At 40.0% G+C, this 13,879-nt stretch overlaps 2 protein-coding genes and 1 long non-coding RNA gene across 3 annotated transcripts in view; 2 read left to right on the top strand and 1 right to left on the bottom strand.

Annotated features, from left to right (window-relative positions):
• LOC135707717 (uncharacterized) overlaps nucleotides 1-13,879 on the bottom strand; it is a 335,458-nt gene that overhangs the window by 209,538 nt on the left and 112,041 nt on the right. The window lies entirely within an intron of this gene.
• Nucleotides 141-1,779, top strand: escl. The gene is made up of 4 exons (XM_065229615.1): nucleotides 141-288; nucleotides 371-504; nucleotides 579-750; nucleotides 812-1,779. The coding sequence occupies exons 1-4, from the start codon at nucleotides 211-213 to the stop codon at nucleotides 1,709-1,711; spliced, it is 1,284 nt and encodes a 427-aa protein (XP_065085687.1). The 5' UTR covers nucleotides 141-210; the 3' UTR covers nucleotides 1,712-1,779.
• The window catches only part of Mad (Mothers against dpp), a 112,471-nt gene continuing 109,288 nt past the window's right edge, over nucleotides 10,697-13,879 (top strand). Inside the window, exon 1 of the mRNA XM_065229576.1 lies at nucleotides 10,697-11,075. The gene's annotated coding sequence lies outside the window, so the exon portion shown is untranslated. The remainder of the gene's footprint in view (nucleotides 11,076-13,879) is intronic.

Here is a 13,879-nt window from a genome sequence, read left to right as displayed (position 1 = left end):
CTTCTTGGAATGTCAAAAATTTCGAATTCATCCGTCAAATTTACCGCTTTCTTTCCCTTTGTTTTGGTTTCTGTTTACTATGCACTTCGAAAAAAAAAAATCCTTCATCAACAGCCGCGAAAATAAATTATCCGGTGTGCTTGCCCACAAGAACCTAATTGATTTTTTCATTAGTTGATTCCAGTTAAAAGTTACAAAATATCATCGGAAATGAAGCTCGGAACAAAAGACGATCCGGCAAATATTCCAATCGTGGACGCGTCGGACGGTGAGGAGGACGATGATGCGGTAATATGTTTTTAAACTAACAAACTAAAAGGACGCTCGTTCTGATGCTTTGTGTGTGTTGTTTCCTTGTATCCGTGAGCAGCATGAAACTTCTAGCATTGGTAGCACTTGCACCGACAACACCTCCAATGGGAGCGAGAGCCATCCGAACCGGAAGAAGCACAGACGACCGAAGAAGAAAATACCCAAAGTGGCCCGACCGTTTTATAAATTTGCGTGAGTACTGGGCGGTCAATCTTTTTTATAGGTGCATGCATTGACCTTGTAACCTTTCTGTAATTTTTTTTAAGGTGCTACGTGAAGGAAGATCACGCACAGCCACTTTTCGGATGCCAGTTTAATCATAATTTGAAAAAGGGCGAACTACCAGTGTTCGCTGCCGTCGGAAGCAATCGGGTTACGATATATCAGTGTTTGGAAAATGGAGATCTCAAACTGTTGCAGTGCTATTCCGATCCTGACGTATGTTGAGTAAAATTAAAGTTGATTTTAAATCATGTCTGGTTTTTGTTTTTTATTTAAGGTTGACGAAATATTCTACACTTGTGCGTGGTCGCACGAGAGCGAAACTGGACGTCCAATCCTGGCCGCAGCTGGGCTGCGGGGAGTCATCCGGGTTTTCAGCCCTGCAACGTTTAACACGGCTAAGCACTACATAGGCCATGGGCACGCCATCAATGAGGTCAAATTCCACCCGAAGGAGTACTATCTGCTGCTTTCGGCCAGTAAGGACCATTCGCTGCGTCTGTGGAACACGAAAACCGACGTGTGCATAGCGGTTTTCGGTGGTGTGGAAGGTCACAGGGACGAAGTGCTGAGTGCAGATTTCGACATTCTGGGATCGAGAATCATAACCTGTGGGATGGACCACTCGTTGAAGATGTGGCGTCTTGATACGGACACCATGAAGGACGCCATCCGGGGTAGTTACACTTTCAACGTTTCCAAAGCCATGTATCGGTTTCCGACGGTCAATGAACACTTTCCGGTCTTCTCAACGCGAGACATCCACCGGAACTATGTGGACTGCGTGAGATGGATGGGCGATTACATCCTGTCCAAGTCGTGCGAGAACACAATCGTGTGCTGGAAAGCGGGCAAGATCGACGATGTGGAAGTAAAAAACAATGATACGACGACAACGGTTTTAACTACACTCGAGTACAAGGAGTGTGACATTTGGTTCATCCGGTTTTCGTTGGACTATTGGCAGAAATTTTTAGCACTGGGTAATCAAAATGGTAAGACCTACATTTGGGAGTTGGACACGGATGATCCTGTGCATCCCAGGTGTAGCCAGCTCTATCATCCCAAATGTACGACCGCCATTCGGCAGACGTCCTTCTCTAGGAATGGCGATATTCTGATTTGTGTCTGTGACGATGGCACCGTCTGGCGCTGGGACCGAACTATGCAGAGCTGAATAGCTGAGGGACATTCTTCCATTTTATTTTATTTTTTTCATGGTAAATGTGTATTTATTTTTAAAGCATCATTTTTAAGTAGAGTGTAAAACCTGGGTGTCAAAGGTCTGTTCGTTTTAGGTCCGAAATTCATAGCTCTGGTTCATTGTTCCATTCCAAGACAAGATCACTGGCATCCTTCAAACCCGGTTTAGACGATTCAAGGCGATGACCAACTTTTTGTATTTGCTTTCAATTCACTTGATTGTTGATCACCAGATTTTGCCTCGTCTAAACTCGAGTTAAACACCCCTAGTTTCTATATTCCTTCCAAAAACGGATTTCCCACACATTTTCTTATGGGAATACGGAATCGGGAATCATTTTTTGTTGTGGAACCACCCCAAGCTGAGTTCATGCACCGAGGAGGTTCACTCAAATGAGGTAGGTACAGAGAGAGGTGAAGCAGATCGGGAAATATGGTTGTATTAGTAAACCAAAAAATCAACGTAAACTCAATTAGTGACGTCACTAATTGCTTGTATCTTACATGGGTTTCACTCACACAACTTAACCGATTGCTTCACCTCGGTTCACTTCATCTCATTTGGTTCACTCGTCCATCAAAAGGTGCTGGGCAGAGGTGCCAGATTTACCGTTTCTACTGTAAATTTGCACATCACATTGTGTGCGAGCTTTTCAAAACATGTTTCAAGAGAAACGACACATCCTTATCCGAGGAATTGTCAAATCCAACCAACCACCGGCCACCCGTGGCGCTGTTGTCGTAGCGGTGATAAAAATGTAAAACATCTGTCAAACGTGACTCATATCAGAATATTTTTGTACGTGATCAAGAAGCTTGTAAAATTGTAAGAAAAGTAGCCTTCTTCAAAATGAAAAATGATTTCAATGATATCACTGTTTGCAATCAGGAAAATAGTTGATTTTTTTAAAACGTTAAGCTCCACCGCCTAACATTTTCATTGCTGTTGCAAGATCGTTGCATTATCCCGGGATGCAACGAGAACAAATTTCAACTTTTTCGGGTTCCGAAGTCGGTGAGCAACAAATTCGCGCAGTGGAGAAAGGGTGCCACTGTTTACAGGGACAGAGCGAATATGCTACATCATTTAGTTGAAGCAGACTTTGTTGAATATTAGTTCCAAAGTTTGTTTTCGTGGGGTAATTTGAGATTAATTTCAAGGGGCCGCTCTCCGGGATGGGAACTTTGCAGAACAAACCCATTCTGCTGGTGTAGCCCAGGCACACAATATGCTGGGTCTCTAAAACCGCTAGTCCTTCCCGGGACTGGGATGGGAATCTGCAGTCATACAAAACATAACCTAAAAATATCGGTGCATCAAAAAACGCATTTTCATTAACTTTCAATCACAGTGCAATGGAAATTCACATAACATTGCATGATTCGACAAATTTCCTACATGTATCATTCATAAAAATGATCGTATCCCACTATTTGAACTTTTTTTTTTCAATAATGTATTATCCAGCATTTTACGAGCGCTGATGGCCGCCACAATCTAGCTGAGTTTCTGGTAGGGAACATATGATTTGAAGTTTGGCTTGTGTCGTTTGACCGGTAAACGGTCAAATTTGATCGTTTATACGTCAAATGACATAACCCAAACATCAAATCGAATGTTCCCTACCAGAAACTCAGCCATCAGCGCTCGTAAAATGCTGGATTCAAACGCTGGAATTTGAACCGGCTGTCATAAATTTATCACCATCGACTGGTACTATTTCCCGCCACTACACGAAACGAAAATCAATTATTTAATTCATGTGTTTCACTTATACATTTTTGCCAAAGCATCAGCCTTATACATTCCATAAGACAAACCACATAGGTCCTATTAGAATGCATAAAAGGTATATGTGACCGCTTATACATTTCATTTGACACATGATCTTTATTAACTTTTTGCAAGGCGTCTGCTTATTAATTGACTTATACATTTTATGAATAATCAGCAATGGAAATTTGCCAAAAGGTATAAGGAGATTTCTATCCGTGTAGTGACGCATAAATTTCACTTGGATTCTACTAAAACTTAACTTAAATTTAACTCGTTGTTTAAAGGGACCGATGGAAAATTATCGAATAATCCTGCTATCCGAGCGTGGCATACATTTAGTTTTCACTGGAAATCCTATATATGAGTGCTCATTGCAAGGCAGCCTATATTACGTGATATAGGCTGTAATGTGAACGGGGTATAAGTTAAATTTTGTCCACTGTGGCCAGCCAGAAAAATCTGGACCTGTAAAAATATAAAATCTGGAATGCTCCTAAAAAGTCCTGTTTTTAACCTAATGCTATTGAAATCAAATGGATGTGCCAATCTCCCGTAAAAATCGGTCAGTATAATCATCTGGAATTTATTGAAAGTACCAGAATGTTTATGAATTACATGTCTAAATAAATTATATAAGGCAAATAACTTGTTAGCCGGTGCCGGTGGTGTAGTGGTAAGCGTGACTGCTTTCTCACCTCAATGGGTCTGGGTTTAATCCCAGCCGAGGTCGGTGGGATTTTTCTGAGGCATAAAAATCTCTGGTCACGTCTTCCTTCGGAAGGGAAGTAAAGCCGTTGGTCCCGGCCCATGTGTGTTGAATGGGTTCGATATCCTACGCAGGTGTGGAAGCTGTCTTCCTGCACATTCGATTGCCTTTAATGGATGGCAATCGATGTTCGTCGGTGATTGGCACTAGATTGCGGAACAGAGACCGACGTTAAATAATGAAAAAAAAAGGAATAACTTGTTAGCATCAAAAAGTTAGCAAAGTATTGGCACAATGTGCCCAAAAAGTTTAAATATTCTTTATAGATAATTTCAAATTTGAGTTAAATTTTGGGTAAAATACTGCAGAAAATATGTTTAAACTGTAACTTTTTTTTTTAAATATGAGAATCAAAGAATCAAGCAACTTTGATGAAATGGATTTTATTTATAAAAGTCGATGTAGCCCGTACTATTTGATGCACTACCAGAATATGTCTGAAAGATTTTATTAGTTTTAACTAATTCTAATATTACCCTGAGGCTGGTCAGACTTACAATTTAGTTCTTGACAACATACAACACATAAAACCTACTTATACCAGTAGGCAATTTTAATTTTATGAAAAATTCACCTGGCTGAAGTCAGAGCCAAAGCCTCACATGGTGGTACTCACGCACTTATTACCTAAACTACAGGTATTTCCACGCATGACCATTACGAATAATTTAGTGCCAAAAAAATAATTTATTACATAACTCAAATGAAAGTGACGCATTCAATTTTTGAAGTCTCAGGATCTTGAAATGATTCTCAATTATGTAATTTATATTTTTCTACGACTCATATTATAAATTTTTTTGTTAGTCAGAATTTACTTGGAACTTTTCACAGGATATCTTCGACATTTTTTCAGAGTTCCCTTTGAATCATCCTAGAATTCCATCATATTTCTTTTCTGGAGTCTCCTAAAATAATCTAGATAATCTCCAAACTTTTTCAGCAGCATTCTAGGAGTTCTCCGAGGAGTTCTCAGAAAAACTCTCTTGGTACGCATTATCTCTTGTTATCTCTTAGATATCATTTTACAATTTCATAACTCCCCCAAACTGGTAATAATTCCAAAAAACTCGCATTATTTTGTCTCCATTTTCTCGATGAAATTCCCTTAGAATATTGTTAAAAATTTCACTCCTCAGAATGACCGTTACACTTTTTCTTAAAATTTAATTAAAATGAATCTCCCTAGAAAGCTTGGACAGAATTCGATTGGAATTATTCTCACGATTTGCTTCAGCATACTCATTGTATTCCTCGCTGTATTCCTCTCAGATTTCCTTTCATATGCTCCCAGCAATTCCTTGAATTTGCCATCAACGTTCCTTAAGTATAATCTTATGAATTTTCTATGATTTCTCTTCCGAGCTATATTTAATTTCTTCACAAAATCACCAAGCAATTGTCATCAGAATTATGGAACTCTACTCAGAATAAACTTGAAATCCTCCTATGATTTCACAAGGAATTCACTTCACACTGTACTTAGAATTATGAAATTCTAGAGCAATTCAGAATTCGAAAGTAATTCAGACTGCTAACTCAATACTCACAAGTACTTCAAAAAATGCCTTTAATTTTAAATTTAATTCTTAAATTAAATCCTTAAAAATCTCAAGAACATACTTCAAAGTCCTGGAAGTTGTCTAGATTCAAAAGCTTTCCAAAGCTCAATTTGTTGTTTTCAATCCTGGACAGTTTCGATTGAGCCTGTACAAATAAATTAATATAAAAAAAAAAAAAAAAAATCCTGGACAGTTTTCGATTTCTCTAGTCCCCTACCCTAATAAAAATTGTATGGTTTATTTGCTTAACGACGTGTTCTGGGTATCATCCAAACCATTTGTGGAATAGTTCAATGATTTGGGTTATCGTTCATTTATGGTTATTTTTTATTAGGGTAGTCCTTTTCTAGTCCCCGTTTCCAAAAAAAAATAATAGCCAAAATCAAAACAAAAATTCCAAATAAGAAAGGCCCGATATTTAAAAAAAAATTGAAGGATTTTTTCACCCAACAATCTTTAGGAAATGTCTCAATTTTCATGATTCTGCAACCCATTAACATGCAAACATGTTGTAACAATTCCATGTACGATGTTGCAATAATTTCCAACGTTAATGGCCTTTAATAACTAAAGTAGCAAAAATCTGGGAAAATTTGGAAAGTATTTTAAAAATCTGGAAATATACGTGGTCTGTCTGTGTATCTGGCAAGGCGACTGAAAATCTGGAAAATCCAGGTAAATCTGGAATACTGGCAACGCTGACTGTGGCTTAGTTCTGGTTTGAGTTGATTTTAGTTGCACACTCAAAATATTTTTAAATCTAAATAGATTAAAATGTACGCTAAATCGCAACTCTCCTGCCCGACGCATTGCTGGGTTTAAAGGATGAGAATACGAACTTAGTATAAAATTGCTCTATACATAGCAGTGAATAAAGCGCACGTATTCTATCTATATATAATCGTTATTAATTTGTGTTTGGGCTTTGATGCTGCTGTCATTAATTTTATTGCATGCTTCATTTTTTTCCTTTTGTAAATAATAACTAAAAATAGAGATACTGGTGAGTATTTTATTTCAATTAGAAAGATTTGGCTCGTATTAGCTCCGTGCATGGTGCCCGAGTCCGTTAGATTGTCTTCCACATCTGCATCGAACATTTCATCGTCATCTGCCTCGGACTCACCACCGGCACCGGAATCCGTTCCCATTTCTGGCCCTATGGCACCCATAATCGTGGCATTCGAATTGAGCAGGCTATTGTCCTTCTTGGCAGCGACACGATTGACTTTCGTGACACGTCGGCGCTTCTTATGGCTCATTGGTTTGTAGGTTCTACATAGAACGAGCACCAAAGTCGTAATCCGGTTCCGGACGTATTGCGAGGACACCTGGTAGGAATCCTGGCAGGTGAGGCTTGACACAGGAAAGCCCCGGAACACCGGCTCCGGATGGAAGATCCGATCAGCTGCTTGCACGCCGTAAAATTTAACTTTTTTCTTCATATAGTTTTCGAAGGTTCTGCTGTAGCCGAACGAAAGCAGGATCATCAGTTGGTATCTGTGGACAAAGGAAAGAATTAGATTCATCATCACTTTAAAGCGACGTAGCTCACTACCTTAATACTTTGATCCTCATGCTCTCCAGTAAATGTCTGACCAGCTCGTGCGAATCATGCTGCCTTGCACCGGCAAACTGAGGCCTCACAAGGGACTCCGTAAAACTGTCCCATGCAGTCAGCTCACCGTTGATTGATCACAATTCCGTTTTGGATTCATTCTTGAGCTTCAGCAGTCCCCCAAACAGTTGGATTTTATCCTCTTTCGTAGCTGATTCCTTTAGATCTTCCTACAGGAACGGAGTTCGTGCAATTAAAATGCCATTTCCATGGATTTCATAATTTAAACTAACGCGATTGATAGCTTTCCAATTATACGCTGAACGAATTCCACACCGTTATTTGAACTTAGTATAATTTAGAAAGCAAATTTTAATCGACTCAATGTATAAATATGGCGAAATCATTAATTGATTTATTTTTAATCTATCATTGTTTAATAATATTTTTGAGTGCAGGGCCTAATGTATTTTGTTATTGATTCAAACATATCAAGAGCAAATTTTCATTACGTCGAAAGTAACAAAGGTAAACAAAGTCGAGCTATCAGTGTCAATCGATTCTCCTGCTATTACACTATATACTGTCCGAATATAGGATCACATCCCATTTTTAAAATTTTTTACCAGTCAAATTGCTTTTTGACGTAATCAGCTTCCGATCAGAATATTTTTCGATGTTACTTAAGTCACCCGATTTCTATGGAGATGCCGTTTGACTTAAGTAACAGCACTGGGAAACCCGTGAAAAGTGTACGTTCGTCGTTTCGCTTTCTTATTATTAAAGTGAATAAATCGAACTGTTTGATGCTAAGATGATTTCGGTGGTCCTAAAATGATGAATGGGCTGCACGTAAGGAGACGTAATTGATAATTCTCCCGAATATCCTGGTAAATACACTTTGACTTAAGTAACAATAGGGGCCACCAAACGACGTATAATAACTTTTGACTCAAAAACCAGTATTTTTTAGCATGAAAGCTAGCGATTTGCATTTGTATGATTAAAACCCTGGTAAATATGTTAAACATTGCTATCACTATGAGATTATATGTGTTTAATTTGAAATAGGAATAACTTTTCGGTCATCAAAACAAAACTTTATTTTTCTCGGATTGGTGCGAATGTTACTTACGACATAATGAAAATTTGCTCTTGATATTGTTTCACTATTTCAACAAAACATATTTTTGAATCAACAAAACTGATTTTTAGAATCAGCAAATAGATTATTGTCTCTACAACTGGTTTGTTGATTCAAAAATATTTTTCTTTGAATTAACCGAATAATATATTTGAATCAAGACCAAAAATATATTGGGCCCTGAGCCAAAAATATATTCATTTGAATTTAAAAATCATTTATCTGCGTGTAACACCGGGATTTTCGACCCTTGAAAATAACTGACGAAATGTCACTTTTAACCAAGCCACGGTAGCCAGCGTAAACCTAGGCGTAAACACATAAATGAGTAAAAAAAAAATTCACTTTTTTTTTTATATTTCAGCTGTCAAAAATTGTGTAAATTTAGAGATCCTAAAATGTGTGAAAAAATACACATAGGCCTATTCTGCGCGGCGTGTGAGGTGAGGTGACAGTGAAGTGATGGTGAAGTGACAATTTTCACCTCGGTGACCCTAATAAAAATAACTATTATCAAACGATAGCCCAAATCGTTGAACTATTCCACAAATGGTTTGGATGATACCCAGAACACGTCGTTAAGCAAATTAACCATACCATTTTTATTAGGGGAGGTGAGCATCTTTATTTTATCATTGACACAAATAAGAAAACTCCGAAGTTAAAAAAAACCATGCGCACCTCGGCGCACCCATCATATCAGGCATAACATTTGATAACGGCACAAAAGCATTTGTAAACAAACTTTCTAAGGCCCTTTACACGCGAACCAAAGTACGCCCACGCAAACCAACAACATCATCGGACAGGAGCAACTATCTCCTTTCCGAAAGTGGTATTGGTTTGCGTGGGCGTACTTTGGTTCGCGTGTAAAGGGCCTTAGAAAGTTTGTTTACAAATGCTTTTGTGCCGTTATCAAATGTTATGCCTGATATTTTAGTTCTAGAAATGATTACTTTTTACACATTTTGCTGTAAAAACCGTTCTTGAAAAATGTATAAAAAAATACACTTCTATTGACGTTTGCTGGGTTTGGGCCCCTTTTTTCACGAAATGTGTGAAATTTCACACGTTAATTTGTTTACGCTGGTTACCGTGTTGTATGTTTCATTAGAAACAAAACACGATATCTGCGATGGTTTCGGTGCGTTCTGCCTGCAACGACCTCGGCAAAGACACAGACAATCAGGCATAACATTTGATAACGGCACAAATGCATTTGTAAACAAACTTTCTAAGGCCCTTTACACGCGAACCAAAGTACGCCCACGCAAACCAACAACATCATCGGACAGGAGCAACTATCTCCTTTCCGAAAGTGGTATTGGTTTGCGTGGGCGTACTTTGGTTCGCGTGTAAAGGGCCTTAGAAAGTTTGTTTACAAATGCTTTTGTGCCGTTATCAAATGTTATGCCTGATATGCCATTTTTATAAATTTTCAAACATTTCAAATTTTCAAGGAAAAAATAAAAATATGGCATCCCTACCGCAACGGGACAACGCATTCATTTCTCCCAGTTCGAATTCGAAGTCGCGTGTGTTCATTCTCTTACTACCGCGCCGCATCCCTTCCCACACACAAACTTGTACCAAACCGCACTTCAAGATAAACAACGGAGGATATGCTCCGGCAAAAATCGTCCCGAAAGGCAACCAAGCCCGCGCAAACCCGGTGAAAACTGTTGTGAACCGTTCCGTGCTACGTTCGGCCGCCGCGAGTGATAGTTGGTTGATGTGAATTTTAGTGAAAAGTTGCGAAAAACTGCGTGCAGACTTGCTGTCGCCAAGTTTGGTTGGATGCCGATTGTTGTGGGTTTTTATTTTTGGGTGTGTGAGGAGTTGGTGGCGAAGCGCACGCACACAGCCGAAGCGATAAACGCTGATGCGGTTGCAGAGAGGTTCATCCACTGCCACAACAAAAATCATTCACCCGAGTGCACCTGTGTGTAGGTGAAAATCCGTGACGTCACGTGCTGTTGTGTACGAGAAAATCTCGCATACTCCCACACGGGTTTTCGAACGCAGGGTAGTGCCATCACACTCGCTCCTGTGTGCGCGGTGGCAGTGATGATGAGTGACAAGCGCGTGTGAGTGTGAGAGCGTTCATAATCTCTTTTCTGTGTATGAGGAAAAGGAAACTCCACTCCGCGGCCGTCGAGAAGAAGAAAGAGTGTGAAATTTTTGTCACTTTAGCAGACGCTACCGAAACGGATTCGGATTCTTTGCTTTTCGGGTTTCCGTGCGGAATTACGGTGTGCGGGAATAACGGTGATAGGTGGATTTGCGGATACTACGGTTCGAGAGTGCGGTGAAAAGTGTTAATTTCGGTGCATCAGGCCTGCGGTGGAGCTTTTCTTCGTTAGGACAGGATCAGCACGCAGTGCCACACGGGGATCAACCCACGAAACATTCTACAGGAGGCCATTTCTCGCAACCTTCAAATAAAAAGAGAGAAAACCAACACATTGATCCGGTCGAAAGTCCAGTAGCAGCAGCAACAACTATCTTGCGGAAATAACCAGGAAGTTCAAGTGAGTAATAGGATAGTTCCCGAGAAAAATGATAACATCCCCCTTCGTTCGCGTTTACTCCCTCCACGGTGGATGAAAGGTGCACGTGGGAGGGGGGGTTGGGTGCCAATGTCCCACCCGTTTTGCGTGTGTTCTAGATAATTATTTATTCATTGCATGAAGTGAATCATTTTCCTTCATCAAAAGAGTAGTTATTTTTCATGGATGAGACTCTGCCGTATCGTGACGACACGGCCGGATGGTCGGACGGAATCCGAAGGAAGTGAGTCGTGAGCCGCTAGCTGACGCTTTGTGATGGTGGTTCACTCCGTCGGTTCACTGTGTCTGCTCTCTGCATGCAGCAGCCAGCAGCGTCGAAGCCAGAAAATCGCCGCGGAAAAATTCATCGCTCACTTTTTCGTTTGACTTTTGACAGATTCGTTTCGAACACAACACAAACAACGACGAACACAAACACCACCAGGAGAGTGGTGCAAATAAATCCGGTATCACGCGCATAAAAACATTAAATTTTTCGATTTCAAGCAGCACCGATCAGCCGATTTGCAATTCGACTATCGTGTACGTGCCTTATGCTGAGCTGGGAGTCAGTCAGAGCCATCGGTGGTTTTATGACCCCGTACAGTCGGTTTGAATTGGATTCAGATTCGATCCGGGGTCGTCCCTCTAGTCTCTATCGTATATTAGGGTATATTAGACACCGATGATGCGTGTGTAAATTCTTTAATTTTGATAGGAACCACTTTTGGGGTAATTATTTGGCGCTCTTCGGAGGGGGAGGCGACGACGTGTCGATTCGATTCTATTACAATTCCAGTCTCTAATTTTACGCATCCGGTCGGTTGGTTGCTGTAGGGAGGCATCTGCGATGCTTTGGTCTACTATTGCACTGGTAACCATCGAAATACCCTTGTAATGTTCAGTATTTAAATTATTTAAACTGTTATCATCGACAATCAGACGCCTTGTGCTCATTTTGTTCCATCATTTGTCGGTCAGTATCTATCAATTAGAGATTTAGATTGAGGCATTGGAGTGATTCGTGATTTTTTTTTCTCCATCTGTATCAACCTGTACTTGCATTGTAGCAGGAGATGCATGAATCGAGATAATTAGCTTTGTTTTGCTACAAATAGCCTATATGGGTGTATGTAATAAACAATTTTTTACTGTGCTTAACAAAATTTCAAACAATCAAGAGATTTCTGTTAATTACTTACTTTTGCCATATGTGAGACTTGATAAATTTACAAGGTCTTGGGGCTTCTAGGGTAGTTCAAGACCTAAGATTAGGACATATTTCAAGATCGTTCAACTTGGAAAAGTTGTTTGTATTTCAAACAAATACAAATTCGGTTCTCAACTTAGTCACTTGGTTATTTGAGTGAGATCATTCCTTTTTATTTATTTATACAGGAGCCCCTCCCTACCGTTAGGACTTCAATTCAGCTTATCGTTTACCAAAACGAACCCTGCTGCAAACCCTACCCTCTTATCCAACATCCCAGTGATTCCTCGTGGAAGTGGAGAGGATTTCTCGGTTTCCATCATAGCGAGTGTCACGTCAACAAATTCCTACCCATTCCTTTCTTGACCTGCGTTCGGGCGCGGCCGGCGCTGGTATTGCCTAGTTTGAGATCACCAGTTTTTACACATTGAGGATGATTGCTAGTCCCAAGCATCGTCTATTGGTTCTCTGTGTAAGTACAGCTGATCAGAGTAGCAACCGTGGGCGGTCAATCATGCTCATGCTCATGCAAATACAAATTCGGTTCTCAACTTAGTCTTCTAGATGTACTTTCACAGTTATTAATTGAGAGTTTTCTATACCAACAAATGCATACATTTGTATATTGTGTGGCAAGCACAATGATACTCTATGTCCAGGGAAGTCGATAAAATTTCCAATCCAAGAGAATTCCTCGACCGGACCGGAAATCGAATCCGCCGCCTCCGGTATTACCCCTTAACTGACTAGGTTACCTGAGACCCATCGATTCTGGGACTTAGGAAATGTTTTAATAACTGAACTTAAAATCATGCCTTAGGATTGTGACAACTTTTCAAGACCTCTTAGTATGGTTAATCAGAATCATTGCAACATTAAATGTATTTTGTATGATTCCGGGACTCGTTCTGTGAATGGAAAATGGCATTTAGTTATGTGGAAAAAGTCGATTACAATGCAGCTTTGACAAAACTTCAACTTTGAATGGAAACTGTGGAAACGATCAAAGCATCACTTAATTATCATTGTTGTTTGCCGCAAGAACAGTACAAACTAAGAGTTTATAAGTATTCGAAGAGTTCCGAGACTGAGAAGTTAAAAATCTTAAAAGTTTCGTAAAATTTGATTCAAGTATTCTATTGTTATTTTCATTATTTTTTTCCCTTGATTTGTTTTCCGTCGATCTTGTTTTCCATACTGAGTACCAATGCTACCGACTCCAGGAAGGTAGCTCCCACATCTGGACCGGCGGCGCCGACTGGGATTGAACCCAGGCCTTCTGGGTGAGAGCCAATCACGCTTATCACTACATCACCGCTTACATTCATTCATTACACTAGAATCACATGTTCATATTGACTAAAATATACAATAGAACTCGTGTACACATTCTAGAAAGGTTTCAAGCGGCGCTGGTGGTCTAGTGGTAAGCATGATTATCTCTCACCCCAGCCGGCCTGGGTTCAATCCCAGTCGGCGCCGCCGGGATGTTCTGAGGTATAACATCTCTGGTCACGCCTTTCTTTGGAAGGGAAGTAAAGTCAAATTTAAGTGAAAATTCACCAAATGGAACACA

Source organism: Ochlerotatus camptorhynchus, unplaced genomic scaffold (genome assembly GCF_037179485.1).
Source record: "Ochlerotatus camptorhynchus isolate MF236.1 unplaced genomic scaffold, CSIRO-AGI_Acam_v1.1 ptg000316l, whole genome shotgun sequence".
Lineage (NCBI taxonomy): Eukaryota > Metazoa > Arthropoda > Insecta > Diptera > Culicidae > Ochlerotatus > Ochlerotatus camptorhynchus.
The sequence above is the reverse complement of the archived record's forward strand: the minus strand, read 5'-3'. Positions and strand labels throughout refer to the sequence as shown.